Source organism: Garra rufa, chromosome 2 (genome assembly GCF_049309525.1).
Source record: "Garra rufa chromosome 2, GarRuf1.0, whole genome shotgun sequence".
Classification (NCBI taxonomy): domain Eukaryota; kingdom Metazoa; phylum Chordata; class Actinopteri; order Cypriniformes; family Cyprinidae; genus Garra; species Garra rufa.
The window spans coordinates 40,394,099-40,420,130 of NC_133362.1; the positions used below are offsets into that span (position 1 = coordinate 40,394,099).

The 26,032-nt window shown below is 36.1% G+C and overlaps 1 protein-coding gene across 1 annotated transcript in view; it reads right to left on the reverse strand.

Moving 5' to 3' along the window:
* The window catches only part of ppp2r5d (protein phosphatase 2, regulatory subunit B', delta), a 58,005-nt gene that overhangs the window by 31,552 nt on the left and 421 nt on the right, over positions 1-26,032 (reverse strand). Inside the window, exons 2-3 of the mRNA XM_073834242.1 lie at positions 25,494-25,577; positions 18,084-18,255 (exon numbers count right to left, since the gene is read on the reverse strand). Coding sequence (XP_073690343.1) covers positions 18,084-18,255; positions 25,494-25,577 — 256 coding nt within the window. The remainder of the gene's footprint in view (positions 1-18,083; positions 18,256-25,493; positions 25,578-26,032) is intronic.

Here is a 26,032-nt window from a genome sequence, read left to right on the forward strand (position 1 = left end):
TTTTACTTTCACTTCACAAGTTTAACGAGAGCTGTCTGTTAAGTCAGAAGCGCTACACTGCATCATTACACAAACAGACTAACGTCTGTCTTCAGTTGGTTATCATGGGCATAGCCTCTGAACTTTTGATCAGCAATTGTATGTATAAATAGGCCGAATAGTGTAGCCTACCTTGTAGTTTACATTTAGAAAAGCGAGTGCAGCACAACTGTTTGCGCATCTGTCCATATACCAGACTGTCATTAGACTTAAGTAACTTCATCATCCAATCCTTCATCTCTGGATGTGAAAAAAAAAAACATTACAACATCATTTAGGGCACTGACATCACCAAGATTGAGTTAATTGAGACAAGTAAGTTTTAAGAGCAGCTACTTCAGACTGCGTTGTTTTCATGTGCTCCATCTCACGATATCAAAAAATAAATAATTAAACATTGAGTGCCATAGTTTACACAAGACTGGCGGGAGATGTGCATTGAAACACCTTTATTAAATATGTTACGTGGTTTATTTTGTGATGTTCAGAGAAAGCACCTTCACAGCGCTTTCTTAACATAACAGAAAGACATGGTTTTCTACTTGCTGCAATAAACCGCTATTTTTCTGCTCTAAACAAGTGAATTTTGCCAAGGTATTTTCAGAGATGATAGACAAGATGTTATAGAATAGTAATCTAATTTTGAAAAAAAAAAAAATAAAGACATTTAACTAGGGATGTAACGGTATTGTAAATACCGTCGTACCGCAATAGCAAATTTTTTCGATACTACCGTGGTCGCATGACTCGATAAAACCATAGTTCTTCTAAGAAAAGTTTGCTCAGGCGAATGGAGCGAACGGGAGGTAGCGGGAACTACAATTCCTATCAGCCCAGGTGTGGCCGTCATCCTTTGCGGTCTGTTGCCCGCCCCCCTTGAACGTCAAGTTCATTTTATTTTCGATATAGCGCCAGATCACAATAGAAGTCATTTAAGGTTATCTTTCCTATAGAACAGGTCTATACATTGTTCTTTTATTAAACAAACTAAATTGCCTTATGTTATTTATCTTATTTACACGAAGGCATGTCATTTCTGTCTCTACACTGTCACGCGTTTACAATGTCTCCTCCGCGAAAACACGGACTGGATCGCGGACTCCATTCATAAAAACGGAATTTACTATAGCGCGAAATGCCACGGAATTTGTCGATTATTGGATTAATAAATCAAAAGTTGGTCTGTCACTTAATTCAAATCGCGATATGGACTAGTGTCTGTGAAAACTGAAATGGAGAAAGACCGTTTTAATATGAATCCTGCATGTTCCGTTTGCCTCTGTGTGTATGAATGGAGGAGACACGTTTTTGTTTTTTTACTACACTCATACTGAAGCACGCGTGACGCTCCCGCTTATTTTTGGCCTTTGCATCTCACATGAACAGATAACTCAGTCTCCAAAGCTGCTGTGAGTGTCACTTTTACCGTTTCATTTGAGAAAACTATCATATCATACTACGGTATACACACAGAAACTTTCCGGCAACCTGTCCAAATAAAAGTACGGTTTAACATGTAACAGAACAATATTAGTCTTGTATTACTTTTGTACAGTATAATGTAGGTGTGCATATATTCCTATTTAAATAATTTACGTAAAACAATATGATAAAAAAATAAATATTACAACAAGATTAACCACTTAATTGTAGAACAAAAATACTACAATTATTATTTAAACGTTTTAAACTGAATATAATTTTTCTTCCATGTATTGATTTTAACAGTAAACCTCTGTTTGTTTGCCAAAAATTAAAAGGGTTCATTTTTCATTTGATTAAAAATAAATGTTTATTCTTTCATTTGATTATCAGAAAAATAAAAACACACAAGAAAAAAAAAAAAGCAAAAGATTGTGGAGCCCTATTGTTCAAAATATTAAAACAGAGTTTTGGACTTATTTTTCCACTGAAATGAATGTTTTCGTTACTACACAAAGTAGGCTAAAGTACTGCGAAAAAAAGTAACGTTGTTACATGGTTCAATAATTTTTTGTTATTAAAATTGAAAAATTGAAGTTCCTGTTTAAAAGTTTACAGATAGATGGCTAATTCGTATGCCATTGATATGTTCAGTGTTCATGTAAACTGTTTAATAAACACTTCTGGCACTTTTTTCGAGTCTCTTCATTAGTTTTGTTTTTCCTGTAAATGATTCAATAAATACCGTACCGTGTCATTCATACCGAGGTATTACCGTATCGTGAAGTTTTGATACCGTTACATCCCTACATTTAACCTATTTTTTTTATTTCCTGAAAATGTCCCAGCATACTGCTTATGACACTAGGTTATACTTACTTGATTTCTTATTTCAATTCTACTGGTCAGTCAGAACATATTCAAGTAAGGCTTTTAAGCAGAATCTTTACATTAAATCTAGCAACAAGCCAAAGCTGAATGTGTACCTTCTTGCATACAGAAATTTCATATATCTGCCCTGATTTAGAGCTAAAGCATGATTGGCCCATTCGCCACTGCAGGTTTAAGACAAACATCATCCGATAACGATGGGTAGACAATCAATTATAAAAGCTGAACGGATGGTTTAAAATAGAGCAGGAACACATGTGAACCGCATAATAAGGCCTGGGAAAAGGCACTGCCTCAGCCCACACAATGCAGACACTTTAGCAGCACATGGACAAATGTCTCACAGAGGACCTATTCGATTATCTCAAAGTTGTCACAACTCCAGCAAAGCAAATCTGTATGTGACTGCAACCCTGGAGCTGCACAACCCACAGGGACCCATTTATCTCTCTCTCTGTCTCTTATACACATACAACACACAAATGACACGGAACACACGGCTTCAGCTTGCCATTTAGTCCGCAGTGATTATTGCTTAATGAGCCTTGCGTTTCCTTGAGTCCTGCAGATGGAAAACAGGGCTGAGCACTGGGAGGGAAGCCCTTATGAATGTAGGATTGACTTCCTGTCTGTTGTTAGGCCTCCACAAGAAACATAAGCTGCCTACTGCTAGAAGCACAGGAAAAAAAATGTTGTTTTTAATTTGCTTTCATGTCTAGCACTTTTAGGGCTGAGGAAAGTAATTTCTGACATCAATATTTGTTTAACACATGAAAAACACCAACACTATATAAAAGGCAAAGCTAAATGTGACGCATTATAATGGCTTTTGTTAATAAATTTAATAAAACCTGACAATTTGCAGTTTACATCTGGCTTTTAATTGCACTGTAGTGTTGAATGACTATAATTATTCATTCTATCCCAAGACAATGTGGGGAAATTTAATCCAGTAGTTATCCAAATTATCCATGATTAATTACAAAAAAACTATGATTAATCAGTAAATCGACAGGTCTAGGGTTTCACAACTTTTTTGTGATTCTGTAATAATGTATCTTTTATTTCTTGTAATGTGTACCATCCTGTGCACAGTGTACTATCCATCTGGTTATTGCTTCACAGTTTTCCCACTATCCATGTCCATATGCTTGAGCTGTGTTGCATTGCTATTGCATAATCTGATGAGTCCCTGAATTGGTTTGGTTTGTTTTTAATGAACCAGTGGCGAATCAAATCACACTGAATCAATCACTGCAGTCATGACTCAGGAACTCAGGAAGGAGTCATTTAAAAAGAAACTAAACAAACGGAAGCTAGAGTTTTTGGTTTATAAGGTTTTAAATTGGGATGTTTTCCTTACACAAATGCACCGATTCACAGGAAAGAATTTATGATGGATGCATGCACTTTTTTTGGGCTTCAAAATCTCAACACCCATACACTGGCATTATAAAGCTTGGAAGCCAGGACCATTTTTAATATAAGTCCGATTGGATTCGTCTGAAAGAAGAAAATACACCAGGATGGCTTGAGGTAATTTCCATTTTTAGGTGAACTATCTCTTTAACTCAGAGATTTAATGTGAAAATATAACTGATTACAATTTTTTTGTTAAGTCTGATTAATTGCAACCACTTTCAGAAAGCATAACACTTATGAGACACTTCTGAGACCTTAACACATGACTTAACAGTTTTGTTAACAGTTTATTAGCTAACAAAAAACAAGGTCAACAAGTACAAACAACAAATAATATCCAAAAATAACCGCAAATGTTTCCAGAGGCATGTCCATAGCGAGATTATAATGTGACTATTGTGGGCCAATTCAAAGAAAACACCCAGCGCTTTTGAAGAGCACATGGAATAACCTCAGGGCTCCCAGACAGATGACAAGAACGAGGGAGAAGCAGTTGTGCATGGGTCTTAAGGCAAGCTGATTAAAATAGCCTTTTTAAAATGATAAGTGGTCACATAGTTGTGTATTATTGCTAACATATGACCTCTTGCCCCACACAACCAATGTCCTCTCACATGCTCTATAGCTGCGCCTACAGCAACCAATACACAACCCTCAAGACACCGAGCCGGTTTTAGTGCAACAGCTCGAGTGTTTAGGGTCATTCGAGATTGTTTTCACAGTGGATCTTGAACTAAACATAACCCAGACTAATCATCCAAATTACGGTCCAATGACCTGTGTGCTTGTAAACCAAACAGGACTGACTGAACTTTCTTCAGGTCAGGTGGTAAAGCTCCTATTGCACATGATATTGTGAAAAGATTTTATCAAGAATGTCAACCATATATGTAGGTATAAGCCCAACCTCAGTGGAAAAATCCTCACTTCATGATGTGGTTACCTTGCCCTTTAGCAGCAGAGCACAAACAGGCAGTCATAAGACTAAAAATTAACCTCCACAGACAAATCACTGACCCCAGAGCAGGACGTCTTTTCTCAATGTTCTTTCAGTTACACTAGGCTACAACCAGACAAACATGGATTTTTATTAAAACTTTTTAATTTAGACAAACTATTTCAATAGGACACTATTTCTTGTTCTGAATTCACTAAAGATTCAGATCGGATAAGCTGAATTCAAAGCCATTGTACAATGATTTTCATTTAATACAATATTAAATGGGTCATGACACAGATTTTTTGCACAAAAAAACCCAAAAACAAATATATGGGAAAATTATTATTTTCAACCCTCATTCTGAGCCCCTGTCTGAAACTACCTGTTTTTAAGGGGCAGGTACTTTAAGGCTTTAGTAACTGGCCATTGTTATTACTGGATAACGACACTGCAAAGGAAACAGTTTCATTGCCCAACCCCGTCGCTATTGCATGTGAGTGTTTTGATAACATGGAGAGAAAAACAACAACAACAACAACAACAACAACAACAACAACAACAACAACAACAAAAAAACCTGTAATTTCCAGACAAAGTGTTATGACGTTACGAAACCACTTACTTACAGTTTGTGATGCAGCTGCAATCAGATCCAGTACTAGGGCTGGGTATCGATTCAGATGTCCTGATTTCATTTTGATTCACAAGCTCTCAATTCGATTCGATCCTTGATTTTTTCTAGAGATGCACCGAATATTTGGCCACCGAAAATGTTCGGCCGAAAATGGCCCAAAAGGGCATTTTCGGTTTTCGGCCGAAAGACTTTTATCACCGAAACAACACGGCCGAAACAGAAACCGCAGCCTGCACGTGCTTGTCTGAAGTAAAACATCTGCGGTGTGGACATATAGTATATCCGAGAAAGACCCACGGATAGCGATTTGCAAAACATGTAATGCCGAAATTTCAAGAGGGGGTGTGTCTGCAGTCGTGCGGGTAGCCAGTGATGAGAGCAGAGATCGAGACAGATGTGGCTTTCAGTGAGTGAAAAACTATGGCTATATGTTGGTGTTACGTCACAATATTTTAAAGATTTGTCCTTTCTATATACTGTATTTTTATAAATATTTATGTTTTAAACCATGGAGGTGAACCAATGGATTTCACACATGCAACGTGAAAACTGCGCAATATGTTAAAGGGTCACAAAACCCTAAAACACATTTTTTGAGTTGTTTACAGATATATACATGTTGTACATTGCTTAAAACAGTAATATATGTCACTTAAAATGTTACAAAGTGGAAATTGGTAATTTTTGCGCTTTTTGTGACCATTTCGTGCATCCTGTTTTAAAAGTTACGTTTGAGCCTGTGACGTAGATGCAGTTTTTTTTTAGCGCTCATTGGCTGTGTGCCTTGTTCAGTACCTATTTACGTCATCGGCTTGACGGCCCCGTTTAAGCAATATTAATGAGCAGTGTAACATTATACATGACAAAGGACTCGTCTAATTCAATCTCTGCACCGTGCTTTGCATGAGCTATTGCGCGCGCTGCTGGGTTGCGCAGTCCTACGAAAACACACAGCATATTTGTCTGTAAGGAACTTTTCGTACCGTTTTTTTTAATTGGGGACTTGTGGAATCCGGATTCGCGGATCGTCTTCTTTTGAACAAAGATGCCAGCCCAGTTTCTTTCGATTCTGCTATCTGCACAAATATGGTACATGTTTGATTTGCACGTCTTATTTGAATGTATATTATATGATGTTATCTTGAACAACATCCCTTAAGTTTAATGATCGGGCATGATCAAAGTTTTTCGTTAAAGTATTTTAAATAATGTGCGTGTAGTACTTTGTGTCTTTTTGCACTACGTGGTACCGTGTTGTTGCTAAATGTTTGTAAAACAATTGCAGTTGTCTTCTGGACGTATGTTGGGTCGCGATGTGGGGACTCAGACAGAAGTGCTCACAAAAGATGCGTCATACCAAACACTTGATGATTCACCGGTCAAGCAGCATGTATCAACACAGCACGCTAGAAGCCAGAACGAAGAGCTAGCTGATGTTTACAAAAATGCAGAATCCTTGCTATTTAAGTAAAGTTTGTTTTTATTTATTTGTAGATTATTTTATTATATTCATCTCAACCGTATATTTATATATTTATATATAGTTATAAACACTATTTAAAATAAACATTTGTAATGGCTATTAAAATTGAAGACTGCTGAATGTTTCACCATTTGGATACTTTTAACAATGTGACCTTTAACATGTCCATTTACATGTCTATTATACTAGCCATTTAGCAAATGTGTCCTCTGCTTTGTCTGCTATCAAATGATAGTCTACCAGTCTACTACTTGCAAAGTACCGCATCATTTGTTCTGTTTACACATTTCATCAGGACTGTAAATGCTAATGTTATGTTATATTTTACTTATCATACAAATGTCATTAAATCAATAAAGGTAAAATATTTTGTATCATGTGTGCCTTCATGAAACCCCAATATGTCTGTTTTAAGTTTATCGTGATTATATGACAGCAAATTAATGTATTTAGGTTTATGTACAAGTTTAAGAAGCAGAGAAACTACCATTCGTTGCAAATACATAATTTTATTTATTGTGGGGATTCTGGTGGGGAGAAGTCCTCCACTTCCACACTGCTCTCAGAACCGCTGTAGCTGCTGCTCTTGGCATTGCTGTCCATCTTGCCAACGTGTGTGTGTTTACATTGTCGGTGTGCAAATTAGCAGAATGTATTCACTTATTGTCACTCCTCCTTTAATGCAGTCTCCACCTCCTCTCCACATTCTACCCCCACCCCTTACCCCCAGAGAACAACGCCCCTTTTCAGAAAGTTTTTCAAACCAGAGGTGTGAAAAAGCACCTCTGAAACAGGGGGGTGTTGTGACACTTTAAAGTGAAAGTGAAAACTGACAGTGCTTTCAGCATCTGACGTGCATTCTCTCAGAGACAATAAGAGGCGATTATACTTTATATGCTGATATTAATTTAGTCGCCTAATATTTTTCTTGTGCCCCGAACATGGTGGGAAAAAAATAAAAAGAAACGTATTTTGTGTAAGGTTTTTTTTTTTTTGAAAGACTTAAATAAAGCAATGTCAATATGTAATAATTCCTTATTCGTTTTGTAAGGGTAGTGCATGTGACTTGTGACACATTTGTGCGTGTACAGAGCGCTGACGGTAGTTCTGTCGGAGAGGTTCAAGTTTACTTTCGGTTCCATTCTCTGCTATCTTCAGGGAGCAGTTAATGTGTGTGCGTGAATGTAAATTAATGTATCTTTCTTTACCCGTCATATTGCAATAATATTACCTCTGTATGTCTGATCTTTGTCATCAGTTCATGTTGTAGTTCAGTTCATATTGATTGTGGAGAAGCGATGTGCGTGTAATTCACGTGCATATGTTTAGCGCCATTTTATCGCATTGTAATTCTAGTTAACGCATACAGATGTTACTGAGATGAATGTTTATGTTTACTATATACAGACAGATTCTCATATATCGTGTTTAATTCAGCCTAAACCACATTTGACTACCTCTGTTATCCTAATGACTGTCTACACTTAAGTCTACACTTAATCTATGTACACTGTATGATGAATAAATGTCTTACCCGTTTTCACTGCACACATCTGCGGCGCTATCTACTCTATGCTTGTGTTTATACCGCGGCAAGTTTCTGAGGCATCCTTGAACCAACTCTCCGCGCTGCATCGCTAAAGTTAGATGCCCTTTTGACGCATAATAATAATAATCGTCTTACTATCGTCAAAGGCATCAGCAACAGACGATATCTTTGACTATCGTCGATACACGATACTATCGTCTATAGGCACAACCCTAGACTGTATGTTATTGGATTTGAAACGAGGAATTGTTCAGAATCAGAATCGATAAGCAGAATTGGAATTGATCAAATTCAAACAATACCCAACCCTAGTCAAACCACATTATTGCAGGCTCTTATATTAGGTCATATGAGATCAAGCGACTACTCAACAAAAATTATTTGTCGATGTCGTTGATAATGTCGACTAATTGTTTCAGCCCTAGACACGGCGTGACACTTGCATTCGGTGTGTCAGCCGTTAGGCTACTGAAGACTAGTGGGCTGGGCCTATGGTGAGAAGACGACTATTCGTTGACATCTTGCTCTGGAGGCAGTGTTTATGCAAATGTGTGTGCCTGGGTTGCACCACAGAATCAACAAGCCATTTTTGGTGCTTGATTAAATAAATGCTTTGTTTATAATGAGGAAGACATTTTAAGCTATAAAACTTGCAGGATGTTTTAATGGTACAAATACCTCTTATATGGCAAAAGAACAAGGCACATTTGATGTCTACTGTCATGAGCCCTTTAATTAATGAAGCTTTAAGTTTATTAAACACTTGTGCAGCCATCACATCAAAAAGCCACACAAGGCTGTACATTACAGTAATTTTACCAAGGGTCTTAAGCACTTAAGGGTTCCCCAAACTAACAAAACGAAATATTTCTTATGCTCAAGTTATCCTAGGTTTAAATTACCTCGGCAAATATTCTTCAGCAGCCAGAGTGATGGTTTGGTGACAGTCTTGTGTGCCTCACACAATCAGCTGTCTTTCTACTGCACGAATGTCTGTACGGTATACTGAGATCATGCTGCTGCAGGCAACCACCACATGATACACAATGTTCTTCACGAAACTGTGAAAATATAAGCAAGCTCTCATTCGAAAGCCTGTTGAAATATGTTATCTCGAAACTTACGTAACCCACTTATGTTGGAAAACAGAGCCGAGCTCACCGAGAATTGATCTACTTGCACACACAGCCAAAATACATGCATAAATAAATTATGCATGCTGTCGTCTGCATTCTGTCTCTACCTGTATCAACTTTTAGTCCACTGATGTCTTTCAAATCATTATGTCTTCATTCATAATGAATATTACTTCTCCCTGTATGCCCATTTAAAAACACACTAGTAACATTAAAAGCACCAGTACTTTAGGTACAAGCTCAATGGTGAAAAATATAAAAGTTGTTTTGTTGTAGACGCAAACAAAATGTCGCTGATACATACATTTGCCATCCAAATTGGCACCATGGCAGATACCAAAGTAAAATCATTCGTTTCAATGGAATTCCTAGACAAACACTGAGCTAGTTTGGCTTAGTTCTCACACAAAGACAGGAAAGGGGAGATCTCCATGCTTCCTCTGTTTGTTTGCCATGTGGACATCCAGAGACAGTGCCAGACCACTAGAAACAGCGTTGCCGGGGCCAGAAACAAACACACAGAGACATTGTTCTGATGCATACATCTGTTTGGCACCCCGCATAGAGAGGTGAATACGTGTAATGGTCAAGGCTCCACAAGAACGCTCGTGACGCATTATGCAAGCCAGAGTATTTTAAGATACACTGTGGTTAATCGAGACCATTGTTGTACCAAGTACATGCACAACATCAGAACTAAAACACATTGCAACAGTGACTGCAGCAATTACTTCTACCACAGGGGAAAACATTTCGAACCAAACTGGTGTTTCACATCATAGTAATAATAGAAACAGTAAACTGAAACTCTTTCAAAAGCAACTCTTCTCAAAAAGACAGCATCATCCAGTTATGAAACCACGGGGACCGATAGTTAACTGCCTTTCTCAGGGTACTGCTACTTGGCAAGAGCGCCGTTTAGGTGCAGGTCAAGAGAGATATCACTGTGGTTGAACTCACTAAATTTTAAATAAATGTAGCTCTGCTTTCTATTTATTAAAGCACACTTTAAGTACTTATTCAATACCAAAGTAAAAACTACTAAGCTAACTAAGAAAGTTCAAACATGATTAAAGGCAAGAGAACAAAAAGTAAAAATAAAATTAGCAAATACAAAAATGATAAATATTGTTAAACACAAGTTATAAGGTCTAACAGTAGTTCTAGCACTGAAGTGTAAAATAACACTGCATAATGTTGACTGTATACATTAAATAAAGATTAATCTTTGTTAATGTTGTTTTTTTGTTTAATTAACGTTAATGACAGACAGTAGCAGATATTTATAGACTGCTGTCACTTTAAGACCTGATGCACAGTTTCTAATATAATAATACACATCCAATTTCTTTCTCAGCTGTTTGCGTTCACTCAAGACATAACGGAATAATGGTTGAGACTGGTATTTTGACAGTTTTATACAGGCATTTTTAAAAATATTTTATTAGGGTCACGATTTCTCGACTCTAAAAAAAAATCCATTCTTGCATTTTGCTTGTATCGAGTAACCTGCAAAATACCGAAAGTGGGTACGAGAATCCATGAAACGCATTATTAGACCGTTTTCCAGGGCTGTACAATATATTAAAGCCGTTTAAAAATCATAATATAGTATAATGCTATTGTGAATTCACAAGCGCTACAATTCAGTTAAATAAATAAATGTGTTGCAGGTTTATATGCGCTTTTAATTATGTAAACGCTTGTCTCAGGGCGGGCCTCCTTTTGCAGTAAATGCTGCTCCACATGAACTGTAATCATTTACATGTGTGGAGCATCTCAAACTCTATCTCTGCATATTGCTAAGTTTGGGTTTATTATACCATTATTTTGGGACTGTGCAGCATTTCATCAGATTTGTATAATAAAACATTTATAAACCTACACAAAACAGGAGAATACATCAGTATCTTTCTCTATATGCTAACTGTCCATTGCGATTTAAAAAAAAAAAAGTTTAAATTGCTCTGAGTTTACACATCTTGATGTCCACATATTCAAATTACAGTGGCTGTATAGCAAGTCTATAGTAAAGAAATGGCCAAATATTAAAGGTTAAGTGGACATTTGACTAAAATGTTATTAAACAAGTGAAGTGTAAAAACAATCGTCAGGCCATTGAAGCCCTCTGCAGTCATTTGTTATAATGTATAATGTATGTTAGCTCTATTGTTTATAATACATTGTGTTTTAACAGTTTCGTTCAATAAAATTATATGGATTATTTGCTTTTGATACTTTATTTGAACTAATCATTATTGCCTCATTGCTATTATATACTATTTTAAGTAATTTTAAAGCATATTATTCACTTGTCTATTTATATTACTACTACTTCCAAAAAAAAAAAAACTGATTACTTGAATAATCATCAGAATAATCGACTGATTACCAAAATCATCGTTAGTGACAGCCCTAACATGCATGTGTTCTTGGCGTGAAACGGTTTAAAATCATTCAAATGTGTAAACTGGCAAGACAAACCAAATTTAAATGATAAACTCTTACTCTATGATGGTTAAATTTTGCAATTAATTTTTGAATCACATGCATGCTGAACTGTGGGGCCTGGTCTGTTTGGATCACGGGTGAAACTGCAATCCGTTTAACCCCTTAGAGATGATCTTTCCGAATGTGCCGATCATGTGTGGAAAATGACTGGTTCAGCTCTAGGGCCTCAGACTGCTGTCACCACAGCTCAAAACCACTGATGTGCATCACAGATAGCCTGCTCTACACTTAGTCCATGGAGGCAAAAAAAAAAGCTATAGAGGACAGAAAATACATCACCTTCATGTGACCACAATATCTGAAACTATAAATAAATGTGCGCAAACTATAATTTATTCAGGAGTTCATGTGCAAAAGTTGAAGCCCATGTGCAAAATCCTAAATATCTTTAATGTTATAACAAACATCTTAATTATTATTATAAGAGGTCTTGAAGAAGTTGTTCACCCCCAGAACAAAAATTTACAGATAATTTACTCACCCCCTTTGTCATCCCAAGATGTTCATGTCTTTCTTTCTTCAGTCGTAAAGAAATTATGTTTTTTGAGGAAAAAAATTCAGTAATGTTCTCCGTATAGTGGACTTTAATGGTGCCCACGAGTTTAAATGCAGCTTCAAAGGGCTCTATCTCGGCCCAAAAAAAAAAGGGTCTTACCTAGAGAAAAAAAAATTTATAAAACACAATTTATATACTTTTTAACCTCAAATGCTCGTCTTGTCTAGCCCAGCGTGAACTCTGTGTATTCCGGTTCAAGACAGTTAGAGTATGTCGAAAAACTCCCATCTCATTTTCTCCTCCAACTTTAAAATTGCCCTACATCGCTGTTTTACCTTTTTTTGTAAAGGGTGCTTGACCCTCCATGCGTGTTCACTTTGTAAACACTTGGCCGTTACTTCTGCAGCGATGTAGGACGATTTTGAATTTGGAGGAGAAAATGAGATGGGAGTTTTTCTACATACCCTAACTGTATTGACCCAGAATACACACAGTTTGCGCAGAGCTAGACAAGACAAGCATTTGAGACTAAAAGTACATAAATTGTACATTTAAAAAAAAAAAAAAAAAAAAAAAAAAAAAAAACAATCCTTTCACTACATAAGATCTTTCTTCCTCGGCTGGGATGGTTTAGAGCCCTTTGAAGCTGCATTTAAACTGCATTTTGGAAGTTCAAACTAGCAGGCACCATAGAAGTCCACTATATGGAGAAAAATCCTAAAATGTTTCTTCAAAAAACTATTTCTTTACAACTGAGGAAAGAAAAGACATGAATATCTTGGATGACAAGGGGGTGAGTAAATTTTTATTCTGGAATAGGGCTGGACGATATGGCAAAAATATATATCACCACATATTTCTTAATTTCGTGCGATACGATTTAATTCGAATATCGATATGGACAATATTAAAAAGCCTCAGGAGAAAACTGCAGAGGACACACACAATGGATGTCTGCAAACTGAATTTGCAAAGTCTATAATACATCCAGGCTCCTCCTACTAAAATTATATAAAAACATTTTTAATAAAAACAACAAAAAAAATAAGGTTCACTTTTTATTTTTATTTAGCCTTTACAAACAAGAAATGAGAAATAAACTCTCACATAAATAAAACTCTCAGACTTAGCTTATTAACAATAATATATTTCCATTTAAACTAGAGCAGGCTGATTTTTTATATAAATTTAAACAACAAACAAACTGCTTCAGCAGTTTTCAGATAAAGAAACAAAAAGAATAAAATAAATAAAGAGTGAGCAACAACAAAAACACATTGCTCTGGCCGGAACAGAAAAGGGGGAAAGAAATCATAATAAAAATTATGCCACTAGGCCAACTAATTATTAATCCTCTTCCAGAAAGGAGGTCAGGGCTCGCAAAATTTCTAAATCTCTGGTAGCCCTTCGGGCAGGTACTCTTCAGATTTTGGTAGCCCGAAAATTATTTTAAACTAGCCCAAGAAAAAAAAAAAAAAACAACAACTTAAATTTAGAAAATTAGATAGGAGTCTAAATGTCAATCAAAATATTTTCAATACACAAATATCAACATATATCAAGGAATTAATTTTATTTCACTATTTTCAGTGTTTGCGGAATTTTTAAATATCAATTTGAGGCAAATTATGACTCTTTTTAAGAGCTGCACAAGTCAAATGAACAGTATGAGTGGGGTTGGACGATGTACGGTATTAAGCCATTTTAAGCCATAAAATTACATGATTTACAGTTCAGATACAGGTTTTTTTCATTTTGTAGCTAAAAACTTCCCGCAACGGAGCTTAAAGGAACCGTATGTAAGAAATTTATGTCAGTTAATCATAAAATGGCCCTGACATGTCACTAGACATTAAGAAATCATGTTCAGTTCAAATACTTATATTACTGACAACAGTGGTCCGGCCAGGATATTGTCATTTAAAAGTGAGAGATGCAGCCCTCAACTGATGTTATTGTTGTCGTTTTGTGTTTTGGTCTGAGGCTCCACCCTCCAGCTATCTACCAATCACGAAGTCAGTAGAGTTTCGTGAGACGGGTTGCCAGCTATGCTCTAGTTAGTTACAGCTGCTGCTAAGAACGAGTCGGATAAAACATGTATAATGTTACGAAACCTAAAAGACCTCGTTATGAATCCGAAATACGTCGTGACAAAGTCCGAAATAAAACAAGGATTTGTATAGGAGATGCCTTTGAAAGATGGAGACGGCTGAAAACGGAGAAGAATTTGAAGATAGACGCCAACGTTGCTAATTTTCTCCTTGACAGGTAAGATTCATCTATGTTTGGCTAACTTTGCTTCCGTAGGCTACACAGTGGATTTTCCACGGTCGCCCGTGCTAAATGCGTTCATAAAAAGCTTTATATCGCACCACGAGCAGGGTATGAAAACAATCTATGTTCCGACTGAAATGTGGTATTACAGTACATCTTTACGAAATATTTGGCTAATCGCCATCTGTAAATTTTTGCGATACATAATTACTTCGCAAAACATCTCTTGTAAAGCATAAACATAATTAACAGAAGAAAAACAAATTACTGTGTAAGACTCGTCACTTGCCATTGGAAGCTCCTTGTAGCAGCCTACTCCTGCAGCTTAGCTGGCAACCTCGAGTCAGGGGGGGAGCGGGAGGGGATACATCGTTCTACAGTATTTTGAAAGTGATTGCAGTACCAGTTTTGGCCACAATCCTACATACGGTTCCTTTAACCAACTACTGCTGAGTGCTTGCAGCGTGTCTTTGATGTACGTCATCACGCAATTCTGTTTTGCTCTTTCTGACGGCTGAGCACTGAACGTCATTCAGTGACAAATGCTAATGTATAAAATTATATATATACATTTACATATATACATATACATTCATATATATATATATATATATTAGTGGTGGGTCGTTATCGGCGTTAACGTGCTGCGTTAACGTGAAACTCTTATCGCGCAATAAAAAAAATATCGCCGTTAATCTATTCTCAAATTTGGGTTGGGAGCTGGGTCTAAACTACGCAAGCGATGATGACTTTCACCTTGATAGTTGAACGCGGATGTATACCGAAGACTATAGAATATGGTCGCGCGTTTAAGTCTCCTCCGCCAAAACACAGACGGGATCGCGTCGTCCTCCATTCATAAAAACCGAATCTACTATAGCGAAATGCCACGTAAATTCGTCGTTTTTTGGATTCATAAATCAAATGTTGGTCAGTCACTTAATTCAAATCGCGATATGGACTAGTGTATGTGAAAACTGAAATGCAAAAAGACCGTTTTAATATGAATCCGATATGTTCCGTTTGCCTAGTTGTATGAATGAATGGTGGAGACGAGCTTTTACTACACGCATACTGAAACACACGTGACGCTCCCGGTAATTTTTGGCATTTTCATCTCACAGGAACAGATAAACTCAATCTCCCAAACTGCTGTGAGTGTCACTTTTACCGTTTCATTTGAGAAAACTAGCATCATATCATACTGTATGACACAGAAACTTCACGGCAACCTGTCAAAATAAAAGTACGGTGTAACATGTAATGGGCTGGGTAGGTGTTGACGTTAAAAAAACACAATCTAATAGGTAGAAAAAATAATTTCATTGTTAGTTAGTTAGTAAACACAAGTACATCTAATTGAACATAATTTATTTTCATCAACAAATTATCATAGAACAGCTTTATGAGCTTTATGATCCATTCTCAAAGACTTTAAGTCATTATTTGGGTAGCACACATATTCTGAATGCCTTCAGCAGAATTCAAATTAGCCATTTTAATCTAGATTAAAAAAATTAATCTATGCCCACCCCTAATATATATTTATTTTAAAAATCGTATCACCGTTATTGAAAAAAATTTGCGATATATATTGATATCAAATTATTGTCCAGCCCTATTCTGGAAGTGAACTTCTTTCATTTTGGGGAGATGCATGTTATATGTGACCCTGGCCCACAAAACCAGTCATAAGGGACCAGTCATAAACTATCTGAAAGCTAAATAAATAAGCTTTCCATTGATGGTTTGTTAGGATTGGAAAATACTTGGCCGAGATACAACTATTTGAAAATCTGAGGGTTAAAAAAGTTGTATTTTAAAGTTGTCCAAATGAAGTTATTAGCAATGCATATTACTAATCAAAAATTAAGCTTTGAAATATTTATGATAGGAAATTTACAAAATACACTGTTTCCCACACATAGACGAATCTGTGGCTGTGCGACCCAGATTAAATTCTGACCGCAACAGATTCAAAACCGACGAAAAAAAAAAAAAAATAAATCAATACCGACCGTCACATATTGCATTTCATTATTCTTTTGTACGCTATTTAAAACACGCAGCGAATTCGTTCCACTGCATTTCATTTCCCTGCACTCTCTGCTCTCACACACACACACACACACACACACACACACACACAGCCCCTCCCCTCCGTGCACACCACATCTGTCTGGATCATCTGTGGAGAAAAGACGGCTGGCGAAAGTTTGGTATCTCGTGAACACTTTTAACACACAATCACAGATTAAAAAGTGCTATCAAATATTTTATATTCATACAGTGAATACAACACTGTGTTGATGTTACTGTAAGTCCCGACCCTTAGCAAACGCGATTGCGCCTTCTTTAGAAAGTTAACTAGTCGCAAGTTTGCAGTAAAATGTAGGCTAGCCTAGTTGGGTTGTCGAGGTCAAAACACTATGTGTAGCAGCTGTGAATCAAATAAACGTATTATAAATTATGTCGTTTCTTTACTCTTACACTGAATGTTTGCTGCTTCAATCCAGATGAGTATTGAAAAGTATTTTCCGTGACTGAAAAAGGCACGTGTTGAGGATGAGGACCATCCTGAACCGGAGGTAACCAGCAGCTGATAAAATGAAACAGCACCGTAGCTGATGACATGGTGCTGAATACATTAATCAAACCCTATGCTTTCCAGGAATAATCCACATCAGATTCTAAGAAATGAACGGCAAGTAACAGGCTTAATTAGACTGGAGATTAGACTGTACCTTTCTAAACTGTGAGCTGTGGCAAGGTTTCACTGTCCTACTTAGTGCAGACACTTGCACTGCTGATCCAATTACCGTCTATGGGTTGTCATGTGCTCAAACTCCCTGCATGGCCAGACAGGAAGGACTCTCCCTGACTGAGACTATGTCGGTACACCATGATCACGGGAACAAAAGAGAGAAAGACTAAGAAAGAACATCCAATAATGAGAAATGACAATCTTCAACAGTGAAAAGTCTCAATATCTATTCCTAATGTACATATAATATTTAATAACGAATTCCATAATTATTAAATACAGTTTGAAGCAGGAATATTTAAAGACCTAGTGTACTTTTTACCCAATTTGCTGGAATAAAATACTTGATGTGTCTCACAGTAATCCAGGGGTCATGTGAGGCTGCCCTCCGACAGTTAACAATTAGCACCATTCACTGTGATATGTACACAACAACAGATCATTTGATCACTTCCAAGAAATCATCAACAAAGTAAGAAGAACTGCAAGCGATGACTGTTCAGGCTTTAGAGTGGTTTCTACCTTTGAGGGCGGGAAGCTTCTGCAGCTCCCGGTTCTTGCTGAGGTTGAATCGTGACGAACTCTGTCGACGCTCCTTCTTTACAATCTGAGGCCCACCTGAGTACTTAATTTTGTTGAGCTGAGTGGGAGGAGGAGTGCTGTTGCTTGGACGCTTGCTGGCTGTCTGCTGGGCCTGGGGAAAAAAACACAATGCTCAGAATCAAAATAGGCACATTTTGGCATTCTGTGCCATAGCACCACTTTTGGCCACAGAAGGTCAGACTCTAGCATCTTCCTGATGGCAAACACAATAGAAGAGACAAAATACTGCAGCAATGAGGAAAAAGGCAGTCCTGTTAGTCAGAGGCAGGAGGAAATTCTCATTCTGGAAAGCATTTTGTTGGAGAAATATTTGGATACACCTATCAGTGCAAGATGAGTCATCAATATTTTTGGTCTGGTTTCTTGGAAGGACTGTGAATTTTAAATGTGTGTATCTACTAAAACTAACTTTAGGAGTACAATAGCATATAAAACAATACAGTAAAAACTACACATTTAATTTATTGGGTCTTTAAAACAGCTTCACTGTCTATGAAGTGCACCAGTTAAGTTTCTACATCCCTCTTGGTATTTCTCTAGATCAACAGGTATCTTCTACTACGTCTTACATTTTAGTTGACTACACTTTTGTTTGCTCTTTTATGTGGGCCATTCTACAGAAGTTGGAATTATCTTGACATAAATCTGTCTTTCCACAAATTGTATATGCATGCGAAACTGTATAATAACTAAAGAAACCCATTTCCAGTAGTTGTGCAGTTAATTCTCATATTGTATTTTCAGAAAGTTTTGGAATATTTGTCCTCTTCCCAAATGTGTGGGCTATATTGACCTATTAACATTTTGTTTACACCTAATTTGTAAACGTATATTGTTTTTTTATATTTTATTAAAAAGTTTTTAGAGGTAAATCAAAAACAATTACCGTTTTAACAATATTTCAAGTGTGATTTATGAGATTTGTTCTATTTTGAATCCAATCTTTCTTTTTAAAAGGCATAAAGTTGATCAGACTGATTTCAAAGTTAAGAATTCATTCGAACATGCATTGAACCAAACAATATCATAACATCTTGGTTGATAATTTAGTATACTTTCTTTTTGACAAAACATCCCATGTTTTGCTCATAACAGCACATTTTTTGTAGTGACAGCAAACAGTAGTTGGTAGCGACCACATCACATTACATCATTTTAGCCCACATACTAAAACACTACTAAAACATACTAAAATACTACGCATTTGCATAAATGTACTAAAATGGTTTATTTCCCCCAAATAAAGGATTATGTGTTCCATTTTGTCACCGCAGAAACAGACAGCAACCTCCCAATTGAAAGTACCCACTAAATGATGATTTGATATTAAGCTTACTGATATTTTAAATATTATTGTGGGTTTCAATAGATAGTAGAAGCATCTTAGTATTCATCTAAGATTTGGATACTTAAATGCTTTTTAAATGTGTTTTTTTTTTTTTTGGTTGTGGGACAGCAGTTTGCACCAATTCTGAAGAATGGCCCTAGTTCTGAAGAATAAAAACGTGTTCTTACATATCTTCATTATATGTCATAACTGATTTACAATGTTATTAGAAAGTATCTACCGAACAGCAACATAAATTTAAGTCAGCTAACTGCACTACGCCTCACTTAGAAGCAGCTGAACGCAATATAATATTGATCTCCAGTTGAATATGTTTACAGGAATAATAGAGAAAAACTGCTTAAAGTGAGATCTATGCAGGAGAGTCATTATATTATACGTACTATTCCCATCCAATGGAAAAAAATGAGGCATCTAAGGAAAAAAAACTCCATTTGGAGAAATTAATTTCAGGCTTTGTTTGTAATTAAAAAACAGACTAATCTGAGGCCTGCTTTGTGTAAAACATAGATGTCAATATGAAAAACAAAAGAACAAATGAGAGCAGAAAGATGGTTATTAATAATTAAGACCATGCATTATTCCATTTTTTCATATTGATAGTTTGATAGTTGATAGTTTGATAGTTGATAGTAGTGATAGTTGATAGTAGTGATAGTTGTTCACGAGTCCCTTGTTTGTCTTGAACAGTTAAACTGCCTGCTGTTCTTCAGAAAAATCCTTCAGGTCCCACAAATTCTTTGGTTTTCCAGCATTTTTGTGTATTTGAACCCTTTCCAACAATGACTGTATGATTTTGAGATCCATCTTTTCACACTGAGGACAACTGAGGGACTCATATGCAACTATTACAGAAGGTTCAAACGCTCACTGATGCTCCAGAAGGAGAAATTTGGTAAATTATTTTGTTAACTTATTTTGTATTCTTCTGTAGCTTTTGAAAGGCAGTACTAAATGAAAAAAAAAAGATATTTAGACTCCATTCTCAAGTCTAGTAAAACTACGTTTTATCCAATGGTAAAACATTGTATGAAACCCATGCAACCACTGAAAACTCTTGAAACAAAGCAATGAACCACATCAGTCAACAACCTGCAAGCAAACTGCCTTCATAACCCATGTGAGTTGAAGTCCACAACTAACCTAACCTACATACTCTCCTTATTACCATATCTAGATTCAGCACACATTAAACATTCAGGAGTAGCTTGATCTACACTATCAAATAAATATGTGACCCTGGACCACAAAACCAGTCTTAAGTCGCTGGGGTACATTTGTAACAATAGACAAAATACATAGTATGGGTCAAAATTATTGATTTTTCTTTTATGCCAAAAATCATTAGGAAATTAAGTAAAGATCATGTTCCATGAAGATTTTTTGTAAAATTCCTACTATAAATATATTAAAATGTAATTTTTGATTAGTAATATGCATTGTTAAAGGTTGTTAAAGGTGATTTTCTCAGTATTTTGATTTTTTTGCACCCTCAGATTCCAAATATTGTCCTATCCTAACAAACCATATATCAATAGAAAGCTTATTTATTGATCTTTCATGTGATGTATACATCTCAGTTTTGTAAAATTTAACCTTATGACTGGTTTTGTGGTCCAGGGTCACATATGCGTCTTCCATATAAAACAAGCGTCACAAAAAACCATTTCGACAATAGGTGAAAAATACAGTATGACCGCTGTGGGACTGTCCTTTTGTCAAACTGTACAATATAACCCCAGTGTGTAATACCCGAGGCAAATTATGCAACAACCACCATCTTTTATGAGTGTGCGATATACATCTCAGCTAATACAATATTTCTGACACTGTCTGAGCTCTGTGTGAGGCTAAGATTAATTGCAAAGGCAATTAATCGGCCGCCAGTGAGAATGTCACACTAAGCTATCCGAGACTGCCAATTTTGCCCTACGACAAAATAAATATTTCACGATCCCTGAAATTAGTCTCAGGCAGCAAAATTAAGGCAAAAATCATTCTGCGCACCTGGCTTTAGAAGCACACTGAATAGAATGGTTTTTGGGCCATTCTACAGAATTGGTGCAAACTGCTGTCCCACAACCAAAAAACACATTTAAAAAGCATTAAGTATTCAAATCTTAGATGTTTACTAAGATCCTTTTATTATCTATTGAAACCCACAATAATATTTAAAATATCAGTAAGCTTAATATATATAAAATCATCATTTAGTAGGTACTTGCACTTGGGAGGTGGCTGTCCTGAACCCTAACCCCTAAATTTCAACTAATGAAAATTATGTTGAAATAACTTTTGCATTTTATTCCATTGTTTTTTTTTTTTTTAAATATCAGTTCTATGTAAATTATAAAACTTTCAGTGGTGACATCTTTGTTTTTTTGGGTGTTATCCCATAAAACTGTGACTACCGTAACAGTCACAACCCAAAAATGTTATTATTGTTTCAGTAGTAAGAAAAAAGGAACACATAATCCCTAATTTAAGGGAAATAAACTACATTTTTGTACAGTTATGCAAGCTTTTTGTATTTTAGTATGTTTTAGTAGTGTTTTAGTATGTAGGTTAAACTTCTGTAATGTGATGTAGTCACTACCGAAACATGGGATGTTTTGCCAAAAATAAAGTTTACTGAATTATCAACTAAGAGGTTATGATAGCGTTTGATTTAGTGTATATTCAAATTAATGAATCCTGTGAATCAACTTTTTGCCTTTTACACAGAAAACTTTGATTCAAAATACAACAAATCTCATAAATCACACTTGAAATATTGTTAAAACTGTAATTTTGAATTGATGTGCCTCTGAAAACTTTTTAATAAAAAAGAAAACAATATATTTATGAGGAAAATGTAAGCAAAATCTTAACAGGTCAATATAGCCCTTCTTATTAACCTCTTAACTGTCACTCCCATTTTTGGACATAGACGTGAAAATGCAGTATTCAAACTTAAATTTTAATCATTCGTGAACAAAAACATTTTGTAATATCATTTATGTACATTTTCCATGTTAATGCAATGACTGGTTTTAAAATGTTTTTTAAAGGAGGAATTTTGAGATTTCAAGTTTTCAACTGATACATAATTTCTTATGATTTCTAAAATGTAATAGGGAAAAAGGCAATGAAGTCGAAGTAGGAAGGAGGAAGTACATTTCTGAGGTGCACTCTTGTCATAAATTAATCTATTACTTTTCCTACATAATTTGTAAGAAAAAAAAATTGTTAAATATCTATTTAGGAGCCTTAGACCTTTCCAACGATAGTTTGTCGTAATTAAAGTTAAGGGGTTAAGTTATATATGACTGTGCTTCAGTAGTGACAAATTTGGGGAGAGGACAAATATCCCAAAGCTTTCTGAAAATACAATATGAGAATTAGCTGCACAATTACTAGAAATGTGTTCTCCTTGGATATTAAACAATTTGCACCACACATTTTTCAAGACGTTTTCAACTCTGACTTTGAACCAATTCTGTAGAATGGCCCTTTTAGAAACACAATGCATTACTAACACCAGTTCAAACAGCAGTAGAAATTGCTAAATGAGTAACATGCAAGCATGTGACATTTCCAAAACAACTAGAAGCACCCTCATGGAAACAGCTTTTATATATTGGAGGTTTTTAATGAAGAAAAAGCGACACTGTCCAAGCGACAAATGGTATGTGTGTGTATGTGTGAACAGACTGCCGCTGTGAAACACATGTTGAGGCCTGCCCATAGCATTGCAAAGCTGGCCTCAGTCACAGGGGTTGCATGACTGAGCCTGACTTAAAATAGACAAAATCAATAAACTTCACCCGCTGCTACGTCACACTTTCTGCCCGTTGATTCCAGCCGTCAGTATCACTTTGATGAACACTGAGATATTTCAGTCCCAACAGGGTTCATGAAGGCAAGCTATTACATCAGTACAGCCACACACTTAGAAGGATAAAAGTCAATACGTAAATGCATCCAAATTTCATTATCTCGCAAATCACTACTGACGCAAGAGGAAAACAACAAAAAAATGCAGCACATATTTCCTTCACTGCACTGAATGCTTCTTCACCAGGGTCTAAGAAAACTAGTTTGACTGGATGCGGATGCCACAGCAACTATTACAAAACAGAGCATTTTTATAGCCTTCTTTTTGTGAACAGAGAAACTGTGTAGAAATATTAGTGTAGACACCATTTTTATAAGGTCAAAAATGTACATCCTCCATTCTGATTCTGATTATAGATCATACAAAATGCATGTTCATTTTTATTTAGTTCTGAACTGAATAAGATATTTATGTAAAAAATATGTTTGCATAACAGCTGAAATTATTAAAAAGTCTCCGTTCAAAAGTTTACATACACTTGATTCTCAATACTGTTTTCTTACCTGAATGATCCACAGCTGTTTTTTTGTTTAGTGAGTTGTTCATGAGTCCCTTTTTTGTCCTGAAGTTAAACTGCCTGCTGTTCTTCAGAAAAATCCTTCAGGTCCCACACATTTTTTGGGTTTTTCAGCATTTTTGTGAATTTGAACCCTTTCTAACAATGACCGTTTTATTTTGAGATCCACCTTTTCACACTTTAGAGGACAACTGAGGGACTCATATGCAACTATTACAGAAGGTTGAAACACTCACTGATGCTCCAGAAGGAAAAGTGATGGATTAAGACCCAGGGTGAAAACTTTTGAACATTATGGAGATGTGTACATTTTTCTTCTTTTGCCTAAATATCTTTTTTTTTTTTTTTTTAGTACTTATCTTCAGAAGCTACAGAAGATACTTAGATGTTCCCCAAAAGATAAAATGTTAAATTTACCCTAATCTTCAAATTCCAAAAGTTTTCACCCCCGGCTCTTAATGTATGTTTTTTCCTTCTGAAGCATCAGTGAACGTTTGAACCTTCTGTAATAGTTGCGTATGAGTCCCTCAGTTGTCCCCAGGGTTGTAAAGGGTTCAAATACACAAAAAATTTTGGAAAACTAAAGAATTTGTGGGACCTGAAGGCTTTTTCTGAAGAACAGCAGACAACTATTACTAAACAATACAAAAAAAAACAGCTGTGGATCATTCAGGCAACAACACAGTATTAAGAATGAATGGGGTGTAAACATTTTTATTTTCTCTTGTGGACTATATGTAAACATCTTTTATGTGAATTATCTTATTCAGGTCAGTACTAAATAAACAATAAGATGCATTTTGTATGATCCCTCTTATTTTCCCTCTTATAAATAACATTTTGCAGATTCTGAAAGGGGGGATGCAAACGTTTAACCTCAACTGTAAACTGTAAATTAATAAATAAAAATTCAAAACATTACATTTAAAAAAAAAAGGATAAAAAATATTGTATTTGGGGCAACTGTGATTGATTGTGCAACTTTCTGAGCAATGCTTGAAGCAATATTTTGAAGCAATATAGTATCTTCCTATTTACCTGATCCGTAATTCTGTTACAGACAAAAAAGGAAGGACAGAAAAATATATTCCAAGCTACTACTATTATATTTAATAACACACAGACGGACCTACAGTCTCGGCTCATTTTAACAGCGGATTTGCATTGCTTTATGTAGAAGAATAAAGAACAGCTTTAAGAGCCACTTCAGTCTCACTGGTTATTTAATAAAGCAGAAATAATGAGGATTTGTCTGGAAGCAAAGCAGATATTAAGGACTTTAACAATCCACTGAATGAAAGCACACACTTCAGACTTATGAGTTTGACAAGCTAAATGCGCTAAAGTAAACTATATGTAACATACAGAATAAAACTCAGTAGAATCAACAGGAAGTGTAGTGATTACTTCGTATATTACTATGCATAATGAACGCTGCCTTGCAAAAAAGGCTCTGAAATTGAATTTTAGCCTTCTAGTGCCCTGAGGAAATAAAAAAGCCCGGCTACAACACTTAGCAAGCAAGTATTTGTGCCAAGTCCACTACAGTCACAGTATGAGATATGTTTTTAAAACCGTCTTCTTTACCTCTTCTGAATTTTCAGTTCCAGCATCCTTTCCGCCACCGGCATTGCTGTTTTTCGTGCTGCTCTTTGCAGATTTGGTTGGTTCCTGGAAGGAAAACAAAAGGACATCTGAGTCATAAATCAAAAGAGGCTTATATTATTTTGATCAGCCTTTTATCTTGGGGATGGTCTGCATACAAGTCAAATCATGGGCAGGTCATGCTGCAGGGCTGGTATGACAGGTGGTGGCCACAGGCAGCCCAATTGCAACTAGCTTATGAATCAGGCAATGACATGCACAAAACATTGACTGCCTTCTGGGAATGAGAAATGATTTCAGTTCACACAGTGACAAACTTGTCCACTTATATATCGAGCGTTTATATAACGATGCCCACAGCTCATCCACAGCTGAAACATTGACTCATGCAGGGACAGAAGAACATGTTTGCGTGTCCAGCTTATGCTGCAATCTGTCAACTAATACGCCTCTATTCACATATTAACGGACGATCATAATCTTACTATAGAAAACTGATCTGTAAAGCAAACACCGGGTAA